Raw genomic sequence first — 27,458 nt, 5'->3', positions numbered from 1 at the left:
CATCTTGGCTTCTTGACTTCTTCTCCCAGCTGATCTTTGAGATGACTGTTCTAAGTAGTATCAAGATGGCCTTGTATTCTCTGTTGGCAATGAGACCAAAAAATAGAAGAAGAAGAAAAAAAAAAGGTATGAGTGTAAGTGTCCCCTGCCCTCTCCTGTCCTTTTAAATCAATACAAAAACTTTAAATATAGCAACATATTCCTTAGAGCACTGTACAATGAGCTGACAAGTACTCACAGTTCCCTGGGGAGGTATTAGGATTATTTCGTCAGATAAAAAGGAAGTAAGACAGTGAGAGATTCAGGTTAACACTTACAGGCTAGGCTGCAGAACTGTTAATCACTAACATGTGCAACTGGGTGCTTATTGATAAAAGCTGGATTCTAAAGGGAACTGCTGGCACTCAAGGGATCTGCAAGTCAGATCCCTTATGTCCTAGGTGATGCTCAGCTGCCACAACTAGTCCCTCATTGTCAGTCCCACAAAAATGAAAATCTGCTCCTAAGGAGCACTTGGGTATCTCAACAGTGAGTAATGCAGTGTTCAACTTTCAGACATCAGCTTTCTTGTGCTCCTTTTCACAAGTTATCACCAGTAACACAGCAGGGACATGGCAACCAGGCACTAAGAACCACAAAAGGCAGCATGCAGACAGGAGTCCTCTCCTCTAGCCGTTGGGAAAGGGCAAAGAGAGATCCCAAACTTCATGGTCTTCAGATTATATGACAGAAACAATTCTGTCCACTGAGGATTCACAACTGTCAAGTCTGTCCTGATGTCTGTTGCCAAAGCAAGTCTTCCTCCAACAAATATCTGCTGAGAGTACATGGTGCCCTCTAACCTAATAGTTTAGTCTGTCAGCACTAAGGCGCCAAATTCCTTTTGTGGACTTACCCCCAAAGGATTTGCCCCATGAGTCAGAGGCAGGAATTCCTGGTTTATAATTCAGTGTTTATTTCAGAGTATCACCTTGGTTTTCATATCCTGACTGACTGAAATCTTCAACCCCCCAGTTTTAACTGGACACATCCTTCATCTTCATTTCCTGTCTCAAACTATTGTGCCATGTTACTGTGTGCAGTTAAACACATGCCAGGTCCCTTTGGAGCTGGCTGTCTCGTGCTGGCAAGGTGAATCAATTCCTTCACCACTGAGAATTCACACTTGAGTAGGATGAGAAATTAGCTGAAGAAAACCCAGAAATTTCTCAAAATAGAACTTGAAATGTAGAGTTTTCTGTCTCATTGTGAGGTTGAACAAATGGGCAGCTAAAAGTACACCATGTCCTGACTGAGTCTTCCAGTCCCCATGTACCCCTAGGACAGAATCAACCAACCACACACACATATAAGAGGTAAAAGGGGAGGAGGAGACATGAAGTCAGAATGTACCACTGAGGTAAATTTGACACAATACCAATTAGTATTTGGCGAAGTGGCTATCTCATTGTTAAGATATTTCCTTCAATATGTTTTCAGAAACTGGGACCATTAAATAACTTAGAAAGATTGCCAGCTCTGATTTCAGGAAGGAAACCTCCTCCCAGTTCCTCTTTAAGTAATTCATTTCTTTTGCAAATACTTCCTATGGATGGCGTTTAAGATACAAATTTCTGAAGCAGAGGAGAGAGAGGGAAGCAGCCCCCAACCCATAACTTAAGGTTTGCTTCTAAATGACATAAAAGTCCAAGCCATTCAGGTTCAAGGTACTCTGGACTGCAAACCAGTCAAAACCTGGACTGCAATTGGGCCTTTACACAATGCAAATAATTCAAAGTTTAATGGATTGTTTTTCTACTGCACCACCTTTTTGACATAATACAAACATAATCTAAACACCCTCAATGCCTCTGTGCAACACAACACTTATTGTCAGGACACAGGCCTTGCCCTGTGCTCCATTTTGTAATGGTCTCTCCATGAATGTGAAGCAAAGTCCTGCATTGCCATGCTGGATTATATTTATTCTGACAGAAATTATGTAGGGGCAAATGCACAAGGGGCAGGGTTAGCACTCACTGAGATGATGCTTCATCTCTCTCCTCCACAGAGCAGTACTCTGCTTTGCTTCTGGGAGCTCAGTGCAGAACTGAACCAGTTAACAGAGTTTATCTGAGGAGTGCAACCCACACTGCTATTTGAATTTGGAGACTGAAAAGGACAGCAGGATCCGATGAGCCTCCATCAGCACCACTGAAACCAAGAAAGTTGTGTGTCCTGTCTCATAGCAAACCACCACTCTCTGCTGCAGTGCCCTTTGTCCTCACTTCTGCAATACCTATCACTTTCCAAACAAAGTCAAATTCTGCAAGTTTTTTGACAGGTCACAATAGCTAAGTAGTCCATCTGGTATTTCATGTGATTAAGATGCCAGCTGACCATCCCAGCTCCTAAAGGCCTCCTTTCACTCACAAAGTAAGGGAGCTGCAGTTCACCTTCACCTCTGAGCCAAATACTTCATTTGGCTATAAAGAAACTGAACAGCTGGGGAGGAAGTTTAAACCACTTGATCACTTCATAAGGAGCATTTTCCTTTTCTTGAGTAGGATCAACAACTCTGCATTTGCACCAAATTTCTGAGGCACATCACAGTTCACCACTGTATGAAAATGAGTTACACAAAAAAAGTTGCAAGCAAATAATGATAGAAAGCAGCTCTGTAGTGACTTGCCCTTTCTGTACTCATCTCTGTTGCCTGCAAAAGTGCTGAGAGGCAAATACGAGGCATGGAAAATCTACAAAGGAATTTATCTGTCCAGTTCAACTTTGAAGTGTTCAAAGAGGTATGGTGCTGCTTTTTTTGTTACAGGCAATCAGATGTGGGAATTTAAGAAGCAGAAAATGGGGATCTGTTTTGGTTTTGCTTGCCTTTTAAAGCACTAATAATTGAAGAAAAATCAAAAAAAGATGTAGTTACTATGTCAGGTACATGAACAGTATCTAAGAAGGGGACAATGTCACAAACATGAACTGGGTAAGGCTACTAGTTCTAGGAAACCCCAAGTAAGACACGCAGGTGTTGTAAAGCTGATTTTTCTTTGGCATGTCTCTGAAAATGGGATTAGTTTTACAGAGTAACTATTTTTATTGCTCTCCTACAGTTGACAACATAAAGAAAACACTGCCCTCGGCTGACACTTTTTCCCTTGAATTCAACATTTCTTCATTACTTGTGTTTAACAGCCCAATTGATTATGCTGAAAATGAGTTGCATAGGGTAGTCAGTGTGTTTCCACCGAAGCAGCCTCATTACACATCTGTGGAGAGTTTTTTGAGTCACGTTTGGCCACGGGAAAAGAAACCCAAAAAAATCTTCATGAAAGTTTAGTCTTTCATCCAATGTCCATTATAAACTACGTAGGGTGTGGGGAAAAGAAGACAAAACCTCTTCCCTGAGCTCACACCAGATGTCTATCACAGCCACTCAAACATTTTCCTTTTGAGTTGGACAGGGACAAACTTTCTTCTGCGTGACTCTCCAAGGAATGCCTGCTATAACCCAGAGGAGGGTTCAGCTCCACTTATTTTTAGAAAATGGAGAGCAAAGAATAAAAAGAAACCTTTAAACTAAGAGAGACAATGATACTATAAACCCTCATGGCCTCCTAACCTCTGTCTGTTTATTGTAACACACTTTGTGACCTTCAGTGCACTGCCAGTGTCTGTAAATAATACAACGGGCTGCTTTTTTATCCCATGGGGATGCCAGTGCTGATGGAGCCTTTCAAAACTCAAATGGATGCCATAGCGTGACATAGACTGGGCTATTGCGGTTGTCATTTACGAGTCTCTCTCTCTCTCTTTTTCTTTTTAAGTACAAATTCCAGAGTCTCAAAGTGGATGGCAAAAAACCCACCCAGTCTGCATGGTCTGAGGTTGGATTAGATACCTTATCTAAGCCATAAAAATACTCCTGAAATCTAAGTTCTCTGCCTTTCAGATCTCTCCAGAGCACAGTAACAGCTCATTCAAGGCTTTTAGGACTTATTTTCTTTCAAATCCATACTTTTTCACTAGCTCCTTAGCCTCTTTACCACCTGCAGAACCTTCACAAAACTCCCAACTGTTTAGATCCTCCATGGTACTATTCCCATCTCTTAATTGGAGCAGCCTAGCAGTAACAGAGCCAAGCACTCTGAAGCTAAAAGTTGCTCACCATTACAATTTCTTACAAGGTTTCAGTTTTCACCCCCAGTCCTCAGAGACATCCCACTTGCTACAGCAGTGCAAGATAACCCAGAGGGAAACAGTCACAGATGGTGAACAGAAGTGACTTCTGGGATTCAGGTGGTCAGCCATCCTTCTTTAGCTTAACTCTTCATTTCACATCCTAAGAAGGCTCTCACCTCCATGGATATTCCAATTACAGAACCTGTGTGTGTGCATGTGAGCAGGCACAGCCCGGGAGACTTGGCACTAACCAAACTTTACAGATGAGACTGGAGCAACAGCTTTGTCCCCATTGATACCTCAACCAGGTCAGCAGGTTTTCATATGCAAATCCTGAGGGCCTCAGGTCCATCAGGAACCTGAAGAAAGCAGCAATTATCTCCAACCTTCTCCTGTTCCGTCAGCATGAGTATTTGTGGCAAATACTCAAAGCTGGGCAGGTGTTCAACACAAACTCTTGGGAGATGATTATTTGTTATATACCTCCTGTACCAGCACCAGGCAGTTCCACCAACTTTTAAAGCTGACCATTCTATCAATGTAGTACTTAGAGCTTGACTAGTATGAATACATATGAAGGGGATTGCCCAGTAGCTGCCCAGTAACGGTGCTGAACAGCAAACAAATTGTAACAACACTTGAACATTACCTCACTAGATACACAATACTCTCAATCCAACTTCCCTATATTTAGCTGTTTGCACAAACTGTATACTTACAGAATGCCTGTTTTCCACAGAATCTGCAAAATAAAATACAATGGTTAAATTATGATGGCACATTGCGGCTTGATCAGTTCTATGTTAAAGGAAACAGACTTTTATATTTAATCTAACTTTTCCTGTTCACCTTACAATGATGTAAGATTGCTACCTACTGCTAAAGTTCAAACGCTGGTTCTGAGCAGTGTCCAAGCACTGGTTTAACTCCAGCACATGGGTGGGACCAGACATTTCAAAGATCAAGCTGAACAGCAGTTGAGGGAGCTGGGGTTGTTTAGTCTGGAGAAGAGTAGGCTAAGGGGAGGTCTTATTGCTCTCTACAACTACCTGAAATTAGGCTGAAGTGAGGCTGGTGCTGGTCTCTTCTCCCAAGTAACTAATGATAGGAAGAGAGGAAACGGGTTTAGGTTGTGCCAGGGGAGGTTTAGACTGGACATTAGGAAAAACTTCTTTACTGAGAAAGTGGTGAGGTGTTGGAACAGGCTGCCTGGGGAGGTGGTGGAGTTGCCATCCCTGAAGGTGTTCAAGAAGCTGTAGATGTGGTGCTTTAGGACACGCTTTAGTGGTCATAGTGGTTGGGTTATGGTTGGACTTGACCATCTTAAAGGTGTTTTCCAACCTTAGTGATTCTGTGATTCTACATCTTTGACAGCTTTCCTGATTATGGTTCAGAGCAGAAGTCTGTACTGAGAGCACAAGCTGTTACTGGCCAAAAAGTCTTTCTATTAGAGGCAAGTTCGCATGAGCATTATACTTCCTCTTCAATTCCTTGCCAGGAAAAAACATACTGCAGAAATCCGGTGTAGGATACAATTTTGAGAGCTAAGCAAGATCCTGAAAGGACACCTGAAATTGTATTAACACAAAGCTGCTTGCTCCCAGTGAAAGCTTGAGAACCTGTGGGCTCTTTCCCTTCAGGATGAGTGAACTTTAAGATTACATCTTAGGGTGTTTTTCCTTTTAAAAAATAGATTTAGCTACTCTGAAGTTTCAGAAAATACCTTCAAACACTAAAGCATAAATATTTGCTTGCCCTCTGAGAGTAAGGCAATCTAGAAACACGAGGAAAGTAATACCCCTTTGAGATGAGGACTTCAGGTCTTGTTAAAAGTGCTCTTGTATGGTTTGTTATGATATTTCACACAGGACATAAATAAGGGCTGAATCCTGATGGGCATTTTCTTGGACAGTATATCAAATTCAGTGGAGAGAGCTTGTGTCATCTAATGCTCAAAGCAGAGAGTTTGGACCAGGGTTCTGGGTTGATCTTGCCACTCTTTCTTCTATAAATGTGGGATAATCTCTGAATCGATGGGTTTTCTAAGTATGCATTTTTTAAATAGCAAATCATAACATCAGTCCTCCCCTAGCAATGAGGGAGCTGAATGCAGGTGAGTGGAACTTTGTGGATGACAATGCTCAAGTCTTTTTCTCTCTCTCCTTTATGACTACATCTGCACATATTTGTGGTGCAGTGGAGCTTGTACAGTTTCTACCCTCTGCATTTTGATGACATTGTGATTCTCACTGAAGGCAGCACCACGAGTACAGTGTACAATCAGGCTGCAGGTTCTCAAACACAGACTACACCAATTGCACTGGCACTTGACATGGGGAATTCTTCTCCAAGATAATCCTACCCAAAATTTTAGCCTAGGAGAAGAAATAAAAACTGAGGTGACCACAGCACCTTATAGCAGTGCAGAGACTTAATTTCAGTATAAAATTCATCTCAGTGGTAGCAAGATTGATCCCTAAATGTTTAGCCATTTTGATAAGGAACAAACCAAAAAGTTACATGGGAAATATGTAAAAGTTTTTTGTGTCCTGAAAGCTGACAGAAGGGAACAAACCTACTGCTGCCCCAGTGCTACATCAAAGCTTGACAGGCCAAGCTACATGTAGCAAGGCACTAACGAGCTGTCTTTTAGCTCTCTGTCACAACCTATTGTACTTACAGGAAGGAGGAAATGAGAAATTTTGTATAAATTCCAAACTTCAAACGACAGGATGTTTGCTACCCCACAGCTACTAGGTCACACTAACAGATATTCCTCCTTGTTATCTGTCACCCAGACTGAAGTGTCGCTTTCTAGCTAAGTATTCTGTCTCTGCAGGCAGAATGTCCTAATCTGTGTCCTTGGAAAGTGCTTCTGGAGGCTCTAGGATTTCCCAAAGGTGCCAATCAGTAAACTGGCATGGAGCCTCTCATGAAGGCACATTGATACAGTGCTTTTGCTGATTCTTTGCTATGTCAATCTTATCACAATATGAAGTGGGATTTTTGACTTGAAACACACTGTTTTTACTGTGATGAAAAAGAACAGGAAGATTTTCAAATGACACCTGGCTTTCCCTTATTACCAAACCAGGAAAATGAGAAGTGCTGGGTTCTAATCATATATTAAGAAATGGCCAAGCTTCCATAGCAGGGCAAACAAGAAGCTGAAAATTTTGTGAAAGGAATTGGAGCTCAAGGTCTGGTGCTGATGATTTCTAACAAAAGTTGGTGTTTTTATGGATTTTGGATGGATTTAGATTCTTGCAGCTAGCTGATGAGGGTTTAAATTCAAAGGACGTGTTTACAAAGGAATACATTCATGGCCAGAATTCAAGATACTATGGTCCCCACCTGCTCTGCTCTTTCTCCTCACTGGAGGTTATAGAGATCACCCCAGGCAGTTGTAGCTCATACTCCATCTCAAACCCATCTCCAGCGCTGCTGAAAGCCAAGGTGCTAGACTATAGCTGAAGACACTGAACTGCAGACACATACTATGTTCTGCCAAGCCTTTTATTGGAGCAGTAGCTTCTAAGGGAATTTTGGCAGGCAGCTGGGGAACAGATCTTCACAGGGGCACACACGCAATTCAGCCTTGCATTGTAGGTTCAAGCAAGGTCAGAAGCTCCTTGCATGATTGTGCCTTACTAAAAACACCTGGCTTTGACTAACCTTTGGCTGCAGCTATTGTAAGCATTTGGCTCTGGAATCAGTGTCACACAGATCCAGGATTTCATCTAGAATATGTCCTGAAACCTAAAGATCCAAAGAGTTTTTATTTTGGAGAAGGAACAGGTTACTTGCATGACTTTGGAGTGCATGCAAATAGCTTGTGTTTATAACACTACAATCAATCCCCAGACCCTGTCAATCTTCTCTATGCTGAAAAAGGCATTCAGTGGGAAATTCTGGCTAAGCACAGAGGTGTTAAGCTCGGGGCTCAGTAGCAGGAAAATATTTGAGCAGGTTTCCTGACTGCTAGAACTGATTTCTAATAGTTTGTTCCAAACCACTGAATGCAATGGGGATATCTCATGCCTTTTTCCACTGGGATATATTTATTTTTCCATAGTACATTGTTGGTTGCAGTAGGATTCTTAGAATTTCCTGTCTCACCACTGCAGTTGCTTCCAAGTGACCAGTTCATTTTTCCAGGCTTAGCAGCATAAAGGCTGGTTCTACATTTTGTTTACTACATTTCCATTGCCCTCATTAGAAATTTTATCTTGCAATAAGCCACTAATTCTTCTCAGAACAGAACTGTCCAGTGGAGCTGAGGTAAAGAAGCAGTATGGAGATGCTTAGACTTGCTGTCCTTTTACTGTCTCCTGGGAGGATGATAGGTGGGATGGAAGTAACTCACACATCTATAAGAGTCTCCACTCACTCAGCTGAACTTAGTATCTGACACATCCCAACCCCTCCCTCAGGAAGAGCATCAGCTGCCAGCCTAGCCTGTTGGGACTCCAGCACAGGCAGAGCAGGCAGCAGGGCCACAGTAATTTTAGCACTCTTGGCAGCCTGCTGATTTAGACAATTGCCTGTTTTGTTTAAGTTTGGGACTGTCTCAGTTCTTTTTGAACAAAAAACAACGGCTCTGGGACTGGGCTGGATATTTCTGACTCCCTAAATACTTTGGCCCTTCCATAAAGCAGCCAGAGAAAGCAGTATTTTAAGGAAATTGGTTCATCCTGATAGGTATGAAGGACTTTTAAACAAAGCTGTGTGACCTAACTGGTGCTGTGACCATTCCCTGGACTGCCATTTGGGTGTAGGGTTTGAATTAAAGCTGAGGCTTGAAAAACTTTAGCTATTTTATGTAAAATACTAAACTGGCATCCTATTGCTCTAGGAAAGGTTTTATATCAATACCTGGGTGAATTTACTGAACACCGAATCTTCTTTCTCTGAAATAAACTAACCTTTCAACAACAAAGCAAGGACAACTTCACAACTTTGAGTTGCTTCCAGAGATGATGCTAGTGATCAGCATCCTCCTTTAAACCTCTCAGTAGAGCAGAGGAAATCGAGTTTCCCTCTGAAGAGCCTGGCAGTCTCTATCTACCTACTATTATTGGACTTCCAATCCCAACACACCTGACTAGATTTGAATTTCACAAATGACCTGCTTTTTTCCTACTGCTAAACATATGCAGGTCTTCTGGGGGTTGAAATGTGCTTTTGACAGTTGGTTTCTGTCTGTCTTTAATGTAACACCTCTTTAGGCCTGGTGGTCAGAACAAAGAAAAGAGCACAGCAGACAAGGTAAGTATTACAGCAATGTGATGGAGACATTTAATGATAGTAACAGGAGATAAGAAAGTCAGTATGAGGAAGACAAGAAGAAAAAGAATAATGGCAGATGCTCAGCATGCTGCCAAGAGCCTGGGGCTTGCGAAAAGTCAGAGCATGATCTACACTGTGGGTTCATGACTTGGGGTAAGGATAAGCAATAGCTGTAGAACTCAAAATACAAGAGGAGTTGGTTACTGACATGGCATCTGCCTTAGCAGAGACAGCCCTAAGAGCCATCAGAAAAATTAAGAGGAAAAATATTTTAGTTCAGTCACAAGGAATTGCATCTGATATAACAACTACTGACAGCTCTGCAGCTTCCTCTCTACTGGACATAATATCTGGAGTGCACAGATGACTCCTTGAAAAGACAAAATTGTTTATGAAGCACTCAGTTCTAGGTAAACAAACCCAAACCACAATAGTTACCTACAAACAAATAATAACAGAATGTTACATAGGTCTTAGGTGTTCAGTCTGGCAAACTATGTAGCTGACACCAGTCCTCAGATCCAAGTAATCTCCCCAGAGGACACATTTGTCTGAACCATTACCTTCCTGAAGCAGATTCTGCTCTTGGGCATTTGCTCAACTATCTCAAAGATTACTCAAACACATTATCATTGCCATCATAATGGTAAATAGGCTGCCCAGGGAGGTTGTGGATGCCTCCTTCCTGGGGGTATTCAAGGCCAGGCTGGATGAGGCCTTGAGCAGCTGAGTCTGGTTGAGAGGTGTCCCTGTCCATGGCAGGGAGGTTGGAGTAGATGATCCTGAGGTCCCTTCCAACCTGAGCCATTCTATGATTCTATGGTAAAGCAAATTCTGCACCCACTAGTAATCTTCATCATCTTTTACAACTGGCCTTTAATATCCTTATGGTAATACTTTTAAAAGACTTAGGAAGGTTGACCTGTTTCCTAGGGAATCCTCCACTGCATTTATCCTTTGCCACCTTGCAATCACACAGGCTATCAAACATCCAAGTGAATGTTACACTGAATAGACTGCAAGGCAGCTCTCTAAAGCAACTGCACAGCTCTGTGATGCATTGCTTATCTAATTGGAACACTTTTCCTGTCTGTCAGTCAGGAAAACCGGACGGGATTAAAACAATAAACTGTTACTATGCCTCCAAGAATAACTGAAAGAAGAATGTTGTGCATAGGAGAGCAGGTGGACTGCAAGATTAAGGGGCATTTGCAAATCATCTGGCTAATTCAGCTCTGTCCTTCAAAAAGATCACTCTATTGCAGCTCCCGCTTTACGGCAAGCAGAGCCTTACAAGTGCTTTGAATCATAGCTGTGCTGTGCCAGCCTTGAGCTGACTCAAACTCACACAGTATCCTCCTAGCACATAACACTTTCTGTTGTGTCAAAACCAGGTATGGTGAAAGGTGTAATAATCAGCTTCACACCTTGGCAGGAAGCAAGTGAGGGTTTGGACAGTCAGTTTCTGCAGCTTGTTGCAGGTTCAATTCACGCTCACTGGGAAACATTTCAGAACATTGATGGCCTTTGGGTTCAGCCTTTGGGTTCAGCTGGTTTTCCCTCAGGATCCTGCCAGGTGAAGTGCCCAGCCTTACTCTTTCTGTAAAGAATATTCTGCTTTTCACTGAAAGGCTGTGAAAAATGAATACAACACCAAGGCTCAGCACCCAGCCGAGAGAAAGGATGCTGAAATTCTGTTGCCAGTGTCGTCACTCTCTAAACACATTGCCTTAAACAAATGACCTAATCTGTCTGTTTATTCAGCTGTAAAATGGAGATAAAAATTGCCTTAAGTCCTCACAAGGGAAAATTAAGTAAGGTTTCCTAAAGTGCTTGGAGATCCTCACATCAAAGATTCCCTAGAAACAGAACACTATGTCAGAGCAGTGGGGAATCCCTTACAAAATGAACAAAACCCCAGCAAATTCAAATACAACAAGCAAAACTTAAAAATGGCACACATCATGGTAACATGGATGGGGACAAACCTTGAACAGTTTATAACTCTAATGTTAACAAATCTAGACTTCCTAACACAAAAAAGAGGAAAGGAAATCCTTTCTGATTTGTCTTTCACAAATTATGAAGAAAGACCTTTAACCTGCTGTCTCTGAACTCATTACTGCCAGGACATTTACAGACAGTAATTGCCAGTAAGCTGCTAATGCCCACACACAAAAGTCTGTGTTACAGGAGGTGGAAGGGCAGTGGCTGGCAACATACAACCTCAGGTAGGTTGGGTTTTTATAGTGCTTAAAACAAACAACTTACCCTCCTGAGGTGATCACATTTCTTTAAAGGTTTTTAGGGTTTGTTGTCGGAGGCTTTGTAAATATTTGCTGGGGGTGATATCCAAACCCAGAGTGGTATTTTCTATGGCTAAGAGGGAAAGTGTTGTTCCTGAGCAGTTTGAGATAACACAACATAGCATCCTAATCCCCCACAGGGCACGTTCAGCTTCAGCTTCAGATCCAGTGGCATGGCCAAACTACTCAGCAGGTGCAGTGCCAATGGGCTGATGAAGTAGATGTTACAAATACTCATCTCACTGCATTAAACACTGTGGGGTTATGAGAAACCAGCAAGGTGTCATACAATTTATCACCACCTGTGATTTTGTACTTGACCTTTGGTATGTTCCTATGTGATTTGGATCACTTTCTATGGCACTTATCTTCTAAACTGTTCAGGCACAAATTTATCCCTAATCTCTGCACAAATGCTTCCTTTATGTGTTTAATTTTTCTCTAGCTTACTTACCATTATTAGCTTTTCTGATTTCACTATAAAGCGTTTCAGTCCCCTTCTGTACAGGAGCTGGAAAATGTATTGGCACAGAATCAATTCCTTTTCTTGGATTTGTTTTTGTTGTTTTATTTTTTGTTTGTTTGCCTTATGAAAAGCTCCTTAAACAAACAGAACACGCTGTTTTACTTTCAGAGGAAGTAGTTACATAAGCAACAATGAGCCTGTGGAGTCTGTACAAAAAAGCAGATACATCCCCACCCCCAAAGCCAGATTGTAAAGTGCTGAGGAGATGGCTCTCCCTCTCTATAAAAATAGGCTTCCCTTTCTATATTTGCCTTTTACATTCTAATAACCTCCTCAACTTCAATTGATATTGCTTTAATTTTACAGAGACATCTACCACTGGATCACTTTGGAGAGCTCCCTCAATTTGTTCTATGGATTTTGGGATCCTAGACCTGAGGAGATCATTTGCAAGACTGCCTACACCCACTTTTGGCAACTAGGTGAATTAAATCTTATGGGCACAAAAATAACCTAATTTTCTGTTCTTTGTGAACTGTCTCAGAAGACAGAGTTTGCATATTTCACACTACATAGCTTCTATTTGGGGGCTATCTGGGAAAGATCTCCTCTCAGTTCCTCAGTGTGGTAGACTCTTCCACCAGTGCACTGAGGACAGGTGGACATAGCAGGAGTGAAGGCTAAGAAGGCTTGAAGGACAGAAAGCAAGGAGTAAAAGCAGGCAGAAGATTTGTGCCTCCAAGGACACAAATGCAATGTTAATCTTAGATACTTTTCAGGCCCTGAAGTTATAGGTAAACTTCTGCTCTTGAACAAGATGGAAAGCAAAAATCTCTTCATTTTTTGCTATCTGACATCTGTGAAAACTTATCCACAGAGTTTTGACACCAAACTACAGGAACTTACCCAAGAAGGGAAGGGGCAGAGTGTTGCCTAAAGGCCTGAAAATAGCAAGAAGTCAGTTTCTCTATGGTTAGTATAAACACAGCTCTGGCTGGTAGAAGATTAGAACAATTAAGAATCCCTGCACAACTAAAACAAAACAAAGTGCTCCAGAACTCTGTGCACTTAAAACCACTTTCTTTGTGCAGGCAGAGTCTAGAGGCCTGCTGTTCAAGGATACCATTCCTCTTAGTTAAACTGAGTCTCTTAGAAAACCTCAGAATTCTGTTAGTATCACCTCGAATTTCTGTGGATCTTTAATAAACCAAGAAGTTAGATTTTTCTAGTTAAAAAAAAAAGGGTGTTACCTCTCTGCATGAAACTGGAAAGAAAATTCGCGTTTCTGGATGCAGAGTCCTGTACTTTAGCTACAAAAAAAAAAAGCATGTAAAGAATTCAGCCATACTGATCTGCAGCCAAACTCAGCACCAGGCCTGTTCCAGCTCTGCACTGCTCTGATGAACAGGTGTCTCTGGCACCCCATTCTAATTGCCCAAAACTAATCTCATTTTTTAATCTTCTCTTAAGCATCCCTTACATATTGGGAGCTAACACACAAGAATTGAGTTGTAGAACTGCTATTAATTCCAGTGACAGTAGGAGTCACACTTCAATGAGTGCCTAATCACAGCTTTCAAACTTGCAATTTTGGCAGGAACTCTCTTTGCAAAATAGTCTTAAGATTCTGAGGCATGTTTCATATGCTTATGGTCTATTGGTTAAATGATCAATTCAATTGCCAGCAAAGTAAGAAGTAATCTTCTCAGAATTTTAATGAGAGGTTGCTCGTTTTGTCTGGAACATTTTTTTTAGCATATTACAGTCCTAAATATACTCCTGTTGACTATGTGGAAAGACTTGGTGGGAGGCATTTCCTGAGCTTGCCTTTTTTTTTTTATTTTCAGACTCATTGCATTACATTGTGATAAAATACCATTGCCCTTGCTCTTTTCTTTGTTAATCTTCCAAAAGTCTCAGCACTGAAAAAAAAAAAGTGTGCTTGGAGAAATTGCTTGGATGATTTGACATTTTGTTCCCACCCTGCAGATAACTAACTAGCTACACAAGTAAAAGAAGGAGCATGTTCGTACTCAGCTCTGATTAGCAGTTTCTCCCTTCTCCCTTTCCTGATCCTACTGGTAGCACTGGCCTTTGTTTTTCCTGGGATTAACAATAAAGGCTCTAAATCACTTTGCCATCTTTTTGCACAACTAAGCACCATATTTTTGCCAAACGTGGTCTCTGTTAGTATCCAATTTAGTAGTTCTCTAGAATTACCACCTCTTTAAATACCAAACTAACGTTCCACTACGATTACCCCAAAGAGATGGTGGCCTTGCACTTCACAGGGCTTTTAACTTCAGCAGTTGTGCAATAGCATCTTGACCATTCTACACCATTGTGTTGTGTACTGCACGATCAGAAACAGTTGGAACAATTAAGTGTTGGCCCTGTTCTGAAAGCAAGCACAGCAACTATGGTAGCTCAATGCAGAATTTAGCAGAGGTGGACAAACAGCATGCTTAGAGCACAGGGAGAACTGTGCTGAATAACACAGCAAGTGAAAAACAGAGAGAGAATAGGAGGACTGGCTGTTGTGGGCGAGCTCTGCTGCCAGACTTCAAGAGTGAGCACTTTTGCCCAAACATCTGTACTGCTACCTAAACAATCATGTCTTTGGTCTCTGAAAGAAGTGAAGGGTCCTTTCTACCAGGAAAAAGCAAAATTATCCATCTCTTCCTCAGTCTGCTTATCTTTCTCCTAAAGCACAGAAGCTAGAGCATGGCATGGATGTCTCTCATGGGGTTTAGCTACTTGAAGCTTTTTGTTGTTTTCTGACAGATTTCCCAGCTTTCAGCAGAAGGGCAGAATGATAACACAGTTCCCCAGGTGACACAGAATGACTGGAGAGTGTATTTGCGTGTTAAGAATAAATTTCAGTGGATGTTTCTCCTTCACAGCTGCAGAGAGATGTACCTTAGCCTCATGCCATGAGGTCTGGTTACTGGTACTACAGAACTACAGTTAGAAGCCCAAAGTTACCTGGGCATCAATATTTTCTGTTTAATGTGCCACAAACCCCAGGATGATCTCCAGGCCTCTCCAGACCGAGAGACTAAACCTATGCTGGTCTCTTCCTTCTCTATGACAAGAGAATTTTTGACCCTTCAACCAGTTCCTTTCGAAAGGAAGAAATTCCACTGCGTTCTGTTCTCTGCATTACCCTTCCCTGTGGCTAAGCTCAAATGTCTCTCAGAGAAATTTGGACTATGTAAGACAATGATTCACAGCTGGCTGTGTCCTGCTCAGAGCCCTGCTCTGCACAGACCTCATATGGATGGGACAGGCAAGTATATGAGAGGATCCCAGAGGGGAAGAGGGGCTGCAATGAACAGCGTGGTGGACACAGCATCATTTAAGCTAAGGAGTTATTGGCATGAAACTGTCATGCCCAGAAAGCACAACCTGCTCTTACATTCATGCCCCCAATATGAAACCAGTGTCAGGGATCAGCAACATGCCAGAACTTGCTCCCAAAACATAACCATAGAGGCCAGAGAGTTTATTACCTCTGTGAGGATCAAGCGTTGATACTTCGACTTCAGTGTACTCCACCTCAGCACTCTCAAGGTCAGGTCCTGCCCCAAAAATATCAAGATGATGATTCTTTGTAGGACTGCATGCTTCATTTGAGCTGTGGGCCTGATCCTGCTGTCACTGAAATTAACGGACAATGCCTCATTGATAGGTGCAGGATCAGGCCCAGTTTATGGCAGCTGTGAGTTACTCTGCTAGGGACTGTAAGGCCAGCCCATTGCTAAGAGTCATCTCAGCCTGAAAGGGAGTAGAACAACTCAAGCTAGACTTCTGAAACTGTGGGGCGTGCAAATTATGCCTAAAATATTACCTTCTATTTAACATCTTCAAAAGTGGCACCACACAGATGGAGGAGGGAATTATCTGAGATTTTCCCATATTCCTGCTCCATTTCCTCTTTCTTCTATCTCTCTCCCTGACATTACTTTCTCCTCCTTGTCTATGGCTGCTATGGCAGAGACACTTCCCATTCTCCACCATCCTCACATTTCAAGCCTTCTCAAAGTCTTTCACAGCCTCCTAAATCATCTCTTAGCCAATAAGCAACTTTAGCACTTTTCTGTTATCCTTCGAGTTCTCCCTAGAAACATCTACAATGGCAATCTACCTCCTAAAAAGGCTTCTCTGCCACAGTGCCCACAGAAAGCCTGAATTTACTAATTCAGTAAATCAGACACCTGATTTACTAAGACTGTTGGCTGACAAGCACTGGCTACCTGGATATAACAGACACAAGAAACAGCTTTTCCCTTCTACTCTGTTTTTTACTTAAGGTAGAAATGGTTTTCTACTAGATTTCTGTAAAAAATGGAAGGACCCACAACAGTCATCCAATCTTGCAGAACTGCTTGTGGCTTTTTTTAGGACAGAAATTAGAGGAAGATCTAATGATTAGAACAGCAAAATTTTGGAGCTATCTTCCAATAGCATTGGTGAGAGAAGAAAAAGAAAAAAAAAAGCTGAAAAAACCCCCAAATACAGTGTTTAAGATGGCTAATTAGTTAGTATCAAATTTTAAATGACATGCTTCCTACAATAGCAGTGACTCAATGATCACCACAGCCTTATGCTCCTGTGCTCTGCAAGAGAATGTCTCTCTAGTTCTAATTTGACTTATTCAGGCCACAAAGGAATAACTTCCATGCACCTAATATAAGCTCCTTCCTTTTGCTTGCTGAAGTAAAAGCTATTGCCACACAAATACAGAATAGAAAATGTTATTTTTAGAGTATATGAATAACAGACTTGTTTTGCACATCTGGCTGAGAGATCTCCACTAGCCCAGTTGGTTTTGATGAAGCTGCCTAGTCCATAGTAGGTAAGGAGTGAACCCATTTACTTCTGGCACAGATGCAGATTATTAAAGCTGAGCAAGATCTGCAGAAATGAGAAAAGAAGAAGGAAAGACAGAGAAGGAAAGGAAGCAAAAGTCTGTAGAAAATACGTTCTTTAAAAATTCCTGAATATTTGTAGAATATAGAACTTAACATTTTGAGTCCAAGTTGTACTTTTATACCATCCTTCATTAGATGGCCTGGAATCCAGCACAGCTAACTACCCTTCATAATGCAGTTGCTAAATGGGTCCTGTCATTTTGCACAAGAGGGAAAAAGAATTAAGCCAGCAAAGCAAAGAGTCATTCCACTATCAAAGAGAACAAGGAAAGGACTGGACCTATCACATCCTCATTGCCACCACTAGAAAACACCACAACTTTCAATCATGAAATAGTGTTAAAATCTATTAGTTAAATATGAAGTTACCTTTACTCTCATCTGTTGCTTTCATGTGATTTTCACTGTCTTCGATGTAACCTGATCCTGAAATAGTAAAGCAAAAGCTGAGCTGAAAAAATATTTAGCACAGCCAATCAAAGAAATGAGTTACATAGCTCTAACTCCTATTGGCATTACAGAGAAAATTCTACTTTTAGATTCATGCCTAAGACATTTATATAACAAATGAGAAAACCAACTAAGCTTTTGAAGTGATCAGCTAAAAACCACCCAAGGTGTAACTTTGTTATACAGCTATAGCTATACATCAGTTGCTCTAAGCAACACATCCACCTGTCCTTGTACAGTGCATTGAGATCCTGGTGACCAGTCATGGCCAGTTACAGTGTGGCCACATCACAGGACCTTGAGACAGAACTCAAACTTCCTATGTGAAATAATTTTCATGCAGCTGAGTCAAAACTGTCAAAATCAGATGGTAATTTTTGTTCTACCATGATCTCTTCACCTGCAATATGCAAAGTGATTGCCTGGGAAAAGCATCTGAGCAGACTCATAAACCAATCTTTGTGTAGGACATGCTCACGAAAAGCTTTGCAAAGACAAATGGTAGAAAATACTTGGGAGAGTGTTATTCCTCTGCATTCCCAAAACTCTGGGTCCTAGCCAAACAACACCCACGCAAGTCTAAAGGTTTAAATAAATGTTTAATTAAGCAAATTCACTGACAGTCTTACAATGAAGTATCCTACCTGAATAGTAGTCTCCATCATTGTGCTGTCCTGCCAGTTTTTCACTCTTCAAATTTGTAGCCAAGGCAGAACTTGAAAACAAACCAATAAAAGTTGATGTGAGTCAATAAAAACAACACAATGAGATGCAAAGATCAGTCACTGTCTGTGCTGTCACATTCTTAACTATTGAAGCTAATGAAAATTTTGCTTTGTTTTTAAAAAAACCATGAACAAGCTTCAAGGTAAAAAATGTTCCCTCTTGCATTACTCTTCTTTAAGACCTCTGTATTTTTAATTCTGTATTCTAATGCATTCAAATGCAGGCCTGACATTTTTCTCTTTTTCTTAGCTGGCCTTTTCCCCCCACACACACTCCCTTTTTTCTATTTTTAGAGTATTTCCTCATCCTGTTGTTGTGTTAGCAGTTGGTACATGAAGCACAACCATCTATTGTCTGCAGGTGTGTGCCATAGTAACTTAGATGGTGGAAGACCTCCAGTCCTTTAAACAGAAATACTTCACCATTACTATAAAGCAAGACAACTTACCCAGACATCTCCAGAGATGGTCCTTTAGCTTGACAGACAAAAAGAAAATCATCTATTAATAGATTGCACAAGTAAAAGAATTTAAAAGTAAAAATTAAACCAAAAATACAGTGATTATCTACCCAAGTCTGAATAATTTCTCTTGGCTATCACAAAATTAATTATCCGGTGGTTTATCTCCTGTTTATTATCCAAGTCCCTTAAGAGTCTCTTTCATATAGAACCTAAGATCCCCAACCCCAGGCTTTAGCCTGTCCAATTTAAGCAGTCTGGGAATCCAGATACTCCAAGCTTTCTGCATTATTTTGCAGTGTACTGCACATCACAGGATAAACCAGATGAACTTATCTTCTGAAAGAGTAAGATCTGAGAGAATACCTTAACGACAAAACACAAATCCCCAAGTGAACTTGGATTACAGCATGGGGAGAAAAATCCCCTCAAAATCTTAATAATCTCAAATTTGTTTCATGAGGCCTAGAGAAGCACCTCAGCTATACCTGAGCTGGGACTCTCAATCAAACTGTCACAGCACTATAAAGGATCAAAAACCTGCTGCAGCCCTCTCTGCCTCTCATTGCATCTACTTTCCAGACCTAGGACTGCGTCAGGTGAGCATAGTTCTGGCCTGTCCCCAATAACCTTTGCTTCACTAGTGCCTTCCCAGCACCATTAATTACATGCTCCCATTCTTCCCAACACTCTTTGAAACACACTTGTGGCTTAATTTGGGCCGCCTGGCATTTGAAAGTAGACTTTCAGGTGTTTTTTAATTGTATTTAGTCACCTCCTGAAGCCTCAGCCCCACAAGCAAGTTTAGCTGTAACACATTTGTCACCACACGAACAGGAGGGAAGCATTCATTACCCTTTTTCTTCTTGCACAAGAACCACCAGAGAGTGAGTGCTGCTGCTCCAGCCAGAGGCAGCAGGACAAAGGCAGCGATGATGCCCTTCTGCCACGATGCTAAGATGACTGGAAATAAGAAGGACATGTTTCAGAAAGAAGGTACAGTGGCAGGACGCCACCTCCAACTTCTGCAGTTCCTGGCCTTCTTACACACTGGGAAGAGCTTTAAGGAGACTTGCATGCAAAGTTCACTAGTCAGCCTCTGCTTAGTACAGCAATGAGCTGCACTTGGCTGCCTTCTGGCTCCCTCGGCTCTTTGAGCATCCCTTACATTTTTCTACGTAAGTCAGACAATCTTTGCTTATAAACAGATCTCTCTGTTTAACATCTGACAAAAGTGGAACAAAAGCAAGGGAGTTACACTTAGTAACACCCCAGAAAATATGACCTCAGCTGTCATGATGACATAGCATGCAGCTTATCACAGACATTAGCTTACCACTGATGGTTATGGGCTGGCTTTTCACATCCACGTTAGCTCGATTGGAAGCCATGCAGTAATAGGTCCCTGTGTCTTGCCTGCTCATTGCTTCCTTGTGCCACATGACTCTGTCTGCATTCTCACTCTTCTCAAACATAAGAACTTCATGATCACTTTTTCTAAAAAACCTGAAGTGGATTGGCCAAGATCCTTCTTTCACAGAGCAGAGAAAAGTAGTCTCACTGCCATCTTCCACTTCTCCGTACGGAATACTGCCCAAGCTGGCATTTCTGATTGGTACTACCAAGGAAGACACCAATATGTTAGTCATGAAAGGTCTGTTTGTCTTAGACAGGAAGCAGGATGCAGATCTAAGACCTTCTTCAGACAAACCTTTAAATCAGTAAGATCTAAACTAGCATCTGTCACGTGAAACCTTACTACCACCTGCTCTGAGTGCACCAAACAAATCTACAGAAACACAACATACTGCTTAAAACATCCTAGCAAGAGAAGACACTCCCACAAATGTGTAATGACAGGCCTTAGAGATTTATCAGTTTTGACACTGACCTTTGGTTTCTCTCCATATCTGCCAATAGCACACTCGCAAACCACAGCCTTCTCACTTGCATTCCCCTTCCTGGAGGACTGCTAAGATTCCCAGCACATATCAAACATCACACTTTCTTCTGTGGACTTCCAACTCATCTTTTTAAAGCTTGAACTACCAACTTCCCCCATGGGCAGAAGAACTTTCCCATTCTATTTCACACATATTTGTAGATCAGAGACCTTGCTCGTGTACAGGAACTCCTAGCTGCTAATAAGGCATAATAATAGACTGACTTTCAGAGCTACTTAGGAACTGCAGCTTCTGGTGCCGAGGGTATGCTCAGTGCCTCTGGAAACTGTAACTAACAACAGAGGTATTCAGAGGGATTATTAAGAGTGCAGATTTACATCTTTAACCAGGAATCCAGCTAGCTCAACTATCTTAGTGATTAAAATCAGACTCCAACATCATTATATAGAAATTTAATCCAGTCCTTCAAAAATCAAATATGAAAAAAAAAAATGAATATGGTCCTAACCTTTAAAATGTTGTTAATAAAACAGCATCTGTAAGATTTCAGGCCAGATCTTGTTTTAACATTAAAGTAAACTCAGTTGTAGTTGACTTCATTGGGATTCCTACCAAGGTTTTTACTTTAGTGACAAATAGTCTGTGGTACAGGTCTCTCAACCATTTTTAATTCAGGTGAGAAAAAAAATGTATAAACATTTGACATCCACTTTGCTTAGTCCATCACTGGCTGCTAGAGTTCCAAACCCCAAGCTATGGCAAGAAGAACCAAACAGACTTACCTATTACTGTGACATTCAGAATATTGCTAGTTTTCATTCCGCTGCTGTGATTATTTTTAGTTTCACATTTGTATCCTCTTTTGTCATCTTGCCTAATATTTTCATCCAAGAAGGTAGCATATGTGTCATTAATTACTATTTCCTTAACTTCATTTCCTTTGTAGAATGTGAATGTTATTGGTGGTGTTCCCGTGGCTGAGCGACAGACTAACTGCAGAGTCTTCCCCAGCACCACCTCAGGTAAGCCACCGAGAACAGAAAGAGTCGGCTTGGAAACCGGAGCTAAAAAGAAAAGAAAAGAGCAAAGTATTGCAAATTACACTGCATAAGGCTTAAAGGTAAAATAGAAAACATATAAATATACAATATTTAGGTCTCTGGCACACACAGCCTGCATTTGGAAGCTCTTCCTCATTGACAGGATGGAAGCAGAGGGTGACTCGAACAAAACAAAATCATAAATAACAAACCATATGTGACTGTGCATAAAATAGCATGAGGAGAATGCAAAGGAGAACAAAGGATCAGTGACACAGTGGTGGATGACCCAAAGTCCAGAACTAGCTCTGATGCAAGGAGAAAGTCTATAGAGGAAAAATTCATGCAAGTATCAATGCATGAGATGGATCCTGCAGCAGCCAGTCAGAGATCTCTGTTTCTGCAGCACAGTTAATCCCCTTTTGCAGACCTGAGAACCAACTGTGCTTGTTCCACAAGAGGGAAGGAAACTAGAGCGCTTATAATTAGCGTGCTGGTGAGGGGGTTATATTTATAGAAAAAAACTTGGCTTTTCTGGAGCAGAGATATCCAGATGACCTCTGGCTCTCATGGCTTTCTGCCTGGAAGGTCAGGGGAAGGGCTTCAAGGCAGACACTGACAGAGTTTCTGATCAAGCTGATGAGTGAAAGGTTGGCAGAACACTTCCAGCTCCCGCAAATGGTAATGAATGAGAGTTTATCTGGCACCTAGCAGATACGAGGGGACAGAATGAAGACACACTGACTCCCTTCTCCTAAGGCTAGCCCTGGAAAAATCTGACTTGATTAGATCACAACAGGACAAGTTCTCTACAGCTAAAGATGACAAGCACATCACACAGAAACTAACTCTGCAAGAACTAATAGACACTCTGCTAGTTCATGGACTAGAGACTGATCCTGTAAACAGATGTGCTTTTCATAAGCTTACGGTCTTGATTTTCTCTCCCCACCACTGGGTTCTAAGCCCCTGTATCAACTCACCAAAAACATTAATCCCTACAGGTTTGCTTTCCTTGACTATTCCTTTTACTTCAGCTTTACAGAAATAGGATCCAGTATCATTCACACTAACTCTCATTGTTAAGTTTCTAGAATTTTTCAGCCAGAGGTCTCCATTTGAATTTTTGCGGAACACAGAGAAATTAGCTTTGCGAAACCCATTGATGCTGCAGCTGAAGGTAAGTTCTTTATTTTCATCCAGGTTCTTCATAGAAGCAACTAATATTGGCTTGGGGAACAACTCTGCAATATAAAAAAAAAGAAAAAATTCATTCAAATTGAGCCAATCCAGAATGAAGGACATGCTGAAAGTTGACAATCGGAGGGGGAAATACTGATGTCATTTTAATAAAATCATCTTTTCAGAGGAAAGAGAAATGTAGCAATCACTTGAAATCACTTTTCATGTGTCTTACTTGACAGTATTACTTTAGTTGAAAAAGTACTGGCATGTGAAAATCAGAACCCCCAAATCTAACCTAAATAGCCCTTAACTTAGGGAGAATTTACACTTGCATCTGGAGGTTACACTTGGAGCCTGAATTCTACCCAATTTAAATATTAATCCACTGAGTAAAATCTAAGATGAACAGAAGTGTTACCTGACACAACAACATTCAGTTTGGTGGTTTTAGATGCTCTCCCTTGCTCCACCTTACACAGGTATTCACCACTGTCCTCTAGAGTAGCTACTGTGGAGTATTTGAGATGTTTCTCATCTCGTACACTCTTCAGGATTGTTCTGTTTTTCTGGAGTATTATTTCAATGTCACGCATCCGAGCTACCACTGTCAAGCATTCAAACTGTATTCTGTCTCCTTCTGTAATATTACTTGAGGGTTTGGCACTCAGAGTAGGCTTTATAAATGGTTCTGCAAGAGAATACACACACATTCATGATGCAACTTTTTAATTACAGTGAGCAAAGAAACATAAAAAGAAAAGTTAATCAGCTTACCCCTGACTGTAACAAGTGTTTTGTTACTGTGTTCTGACTTTTCCAATTCGAGGTTTACATTTCTCCCACCAAAGCAATCAAATTGTAAAATATTATCTCCCTCTTCAACAGAAAATTCCACCACAGAAAAATTTCTGTATGGCTCAAACACGTGTTTTTCCTTGGGCGTTGAGTTCATCTTTATCTTCTGGAAAAAGAAATGTAAAGGAGGTTCTTCTTCTGGCAGCTCACAACGTAATTTCACAACTTCACCCTCTAAAACTTCTTTTTTCTCAGCAGTCAGGATTGGCTTGGTCATTCCTTAGAACAGAAGACAAGAAGGTTTGATAGAACATTGAAAAATTTTAAAATAAACACTGTCTCCGACAACTATGGCAGCAGATACAAATAATTTACAAGAACTGAGCTTTTGAAGACAATTCCCTTGATGTGTGGGTGCGTGCCAAGGTATCTTCAGAAGAATAAAACATCCCCCAAGAGGGTAATACAATCTGATGCAATGTGTGAAGTATGAAACTTGCTGTTTGAAGGTAAGACCACTTTCTCCTCAGCATTTCCTATTGCCACTCAGAAACAAGCAAGGGAAGAAACTAAATACCATCCCAACTTCTGTACCCGGAGCTGGAGGCCTCTGAAGAAAGATTACAGACCCTGCACGACCCTGAAACTATTAAATGCTGAACAAATTCTTTCCAGGATGCTGTTCCAAGGGGAAAAACACCACTTGCAGTCAAGAGCAGACAGCTAGAAAGAGCATAAACAGAGGTGGCCCCTCTTCTCTTCAAGACTGATGTAACATTGTCTGCAGAGGTAGTCCACAGTTGATTCCAGCTTTGGTAATGGCTGTGACAAGGTGAGAATCTCTAACCATTACCTCTGGATTTTCCAATGACCTGCCTGCACACCCCACCTCCACTCCATGTTTACAATCTGCAGGCACATGCTTTCCTCCAGCCTAGGGAACAGAGGCTCAGGACATTACAGCTGGTGCACTGGAGGCACAAATTGTATTCCTAACTATCACTGATCTGCCATTTCCGTGCCTTGATGTGAATAATTAGTATTAAACTCACATAAGGTACTGTGATGTCTATCAGAAAAGAACACTTGGCAAGATATCCTATTTGGAAGTGACTGTTATCACTGCCCCTGGAAGGCTGTTCTCTTTTTGTGCCTTAGAGAAGTGCAGTTTGAAGCAACACTCACCTGTCACCCGAACGTGCAAGGAGTTACTGGATTTTGTCTTTCTGCCTGCTTCCACAGTGCATTCATAATCTCCTGTATCTGAGGATCTAGTTGCAGGTATATCATACTGTGCATCTCCTTTGTCTGTTACAGTCATGAACACCAGCTTGCCATTCTTAAATATTGTAAAGTTATGTTTCAGCTGGAAATCAGTACTTTTGCTAATATCAGCATGGCAGACAATTGACATAGGAGCTCCGTTCTTTACTTTGACAGAGGGCTTAACCTGGATTTCAACTGTATTGAAAGTAAAAACTTGATGGGAAGAAGAAAAACCAAAACAGAAAAGGAGTTATATTTATTTTCAGTTAGTTCAACATAATCCTCAAGCTTCTTATCTCAAGCTGCTACATTTTAATCACACACACACAAAAAAATTCCTTGTACCCTAGCAGCAGGTGTTAAAATTTTTCAGGTCAGATCTCAGAAATGTTGACAGTGGTAGCAGCTTCACCATCCACTGCAGAGATACACTAGAGGCAGCTACTGACTGTCACAGCACACACTGTCCACTTGGGCCTGAGAACCATTCACCTGGATGTGATCATGGCCAGATCTACCAACTTCCCTAGAAAACACAGTGGACGCTGGAGTAGGTTTGCAGCTATTTCTCGGTTTTCCTTATGGTTTGTTGTCTTTAACTTTAATTGGCAGGAAGTGAAGAAAATTTTGTATTTATATTTGTCTGATTAAACTGAAAAATGGCAGAGTAAAATGCTGTTTGCACTTCTTTTAAACCCCAAGCCAACCCAGCCTCGATTTGCAGAAATCCCTGGAGTTATCCTTGCTTGATTTTTTTATCTTAATGTAAGGTTAGGGTTCTGTCATTCAGCAAACTCCACTTTTAACATGTAATTCACAAGCCTAATATTAAAGCTCTAGTTTAGGATAATTAAAGCATACATAAGATATTTGGGTTCCAGACCTGCAAGCAAACATCTACCTGCCCACCTTTACATTGTTGGCAGTCCAGCAATTGCACTCTCAAGGGTCCTTAGCAATCACAGCGTGAATAATGGAAACACAGAATCATATGCAGAGCAAGACTTTCAATTAATTTATAATTTAGATATGTTAATCCCTGAAAAATTAAACTGAATGCAATATTCTTATGAAAAGAAATTAAAGATTGATAAGCACTTTAAGAAATAAAGTTTCTAAGTGTTCACATGTACATAGTAGTTCTGTGTTTGTAACCACAGCAAGGACAAACAATGCAGCACTCAATATTTTACAATTATTAGAGTCCTGGCATAATGAGCATTTTCATTCACACTAGAAGAATGAGGATACACACAGAGCTAGAAGAATGAGGATAGAGAAAGATTTATGAGTTCATTAATTTTCCTTTCCTTTAGAACTTAAAGTTTTTGGGTATGCTCATTTGGGCTAGGATTTGTATTAGAAATTGCTGCTAGAAAAGCTTCCCTGCAGCTGCAGAAGTCCCTCACTATGCAGTCTTACCAGCTATTTATAAATAATTCTTTGCTACAGAGAGTTGGGGGATTAAAACCAATGCAAAACTTGTAAATGTTTTTGCATGTGAACACACTACATGACAACAAGAGGCAAATATTTCTCCCTAGTAATGGGAAAAAAAAGGAAGCACGCAGAGTGTACATGCTGGAAATCAGCAAGATGCTGGTGCAAAAAGTAAAGGCATTCCTTTCACAACATGAGTTCTCTTCTCTGTTCAGACATTTTCTTTTCTTTTGCAGAAAAAAGAGCAAGGGAAAGCACCCTTAATTATATTCTATCATGTCATCCTGCCCCTTTCCTTGTGGGCATGAGAAGGTTCTTTTTAAGACTAAACCAAAACTCTAGGAATTAAATTTCCTCTCCAATTTCTTCTCTTGTATTCCTCAGTAAAGCAAATTGCTCCAGGAAAGATTTCACTGACACATTTAGCAAAGTGTGAGCAGCACATCTCTCATTTAAACAGTACATCAAGAAACACTACCAAGTAGTAACTCCATTTTTTTACATGGCCAAATTTCATATTGAGCTATAGTACAGCCAATCCATGTAAGTTCTGTTATGGATGCATACCAACCATCAAGGAATTAAATTATTTTAAATCTGTATGTGAAAAAAAAACAACCCAAAACTAAACCTACCATTACCTACCTCTCTCCTGAGCAGAAAGTTCTGAACCTGAAAAAAAAAACGAAATAAATCTTATTTTCAAAGCTTACAGAGACAGTAATGGCAAGCAACCCCCAAACAAATCAGAGCTGTACACATCCAGCCAGACACTTCATTATCACACTTACACTGCAAGAAAATCACCAGAAGAGCAAGATACATCTCGTTCCTGAAGAACAGATACTTAATTCCAAAATAAAACAATATTCATCATCAGAGGTGATGCCTGCAGGTACCAAAACCAGGGTATGGCTTTTTCTGTTGTTTTATGGAAACAGATACAATTTTGCCATTAAAATCTGTTAAGTTTTCCCAGATCTTCAACAGCAACTGGCTCAATCAAGTAATCGTTCCCATTACTGGA

At 41.0% G+C, this 27,458-nt stretch overlaps 1 protein-coding gene across 5 annotated transcripts; it reads right to left on the bottom strand.

The window, feature by feature from the left end:
• PECAM1 (platelet and endothelial cell adhesion molecule 1) lies at positions 1-27,458 on the bottom strand. 5 transcript variants are annotated; one of them, XM_054393689.1, is made up of 17 exons: positions 27,223-27,458; positions 27,077-27,103; positions 24,911-25,204; positions 23,705-24,004; positions 23,349-23,618; positions 22,729-22,989; positions 21,488-21,769; positions 20,138-20,419; positions 19,657-19,764; positions 18,790-18,817; positions 18,260-18,330; positions 17,535-17,591; positions 15,744-15,812; positions 13,482-13,541; positions 12,220-12,276; positions 4,890-4,912; positions 1-80 (listed from the first exon to the last, which is right to left on the bottom strand). In XM_054393689.1, the coding sequence occupies exons 1-17, from the start codon at positions 27,254-27,256 to the stop codon at positions 51-53; spliced, it is 2,253 nt and encodes a 750-aa protein (XP_054249664.1). In that variant the 5' UTR covers positions 27,257-27,458; the 3' UTR covers positions 1-50. The 5 variants fall into 5 exon arrangements, with proteins under 5 accessions (XP_054249664.1, XP_054249665.1, XP_054249666.1 ...); XM_054393690.1 differs by lacking the exon at positions 12,220-12,276; XM_054393691.1 differs by lacking the exon at positions 13,482-13,541.

The sequence above is a fragment of the Indicator indicator genome, chromosome 29 (genome assembly GCF_027791375.1).
Source record: "Indicator indicator isolate 239-I01 chromosome 29, UM_Iind_1.1, whole genome shotgun sequence".
In the NCBI taxonomy this organism is placed as follows: domain Eukaryota; kingdom Metazoa; phylum Chordata; class Aves; order Piciformes; family Indicatoridae; genus Indicator; species Indicator indicator.
Note: the sequence above shows the minus strand (reverse complement) of the source record. Positions and strands in the feature narration are given on the sequence as shown.

What these genes read in the sequence shown, in the direction of transcription:
- PECAM1 (XM_054393689.1), bottom strand. Translation starts at nt 27,256, where the DNA reads ATGTATCTTGCTCTTCTGGTGATTTTCTTGCAGT. An exon ending in TCTGAATGTCACAGTAATAG is followed by an intron (nt 20,420 to 21,487) that starts GTAAGTCTGTTT and finishes CTTCCTTGGTAG; the next exon opens with TACCAATCAGAAATGCCAGC. An exon ending in CCAGCCCATAACCATCAGTG is followed by an intron (nt 19,765 to 20,137) that starts GTAAGCTAATGT and finishes TCTTATTTCCAG; the next exon opens with TCATCTTAGCATCGTGGCAG.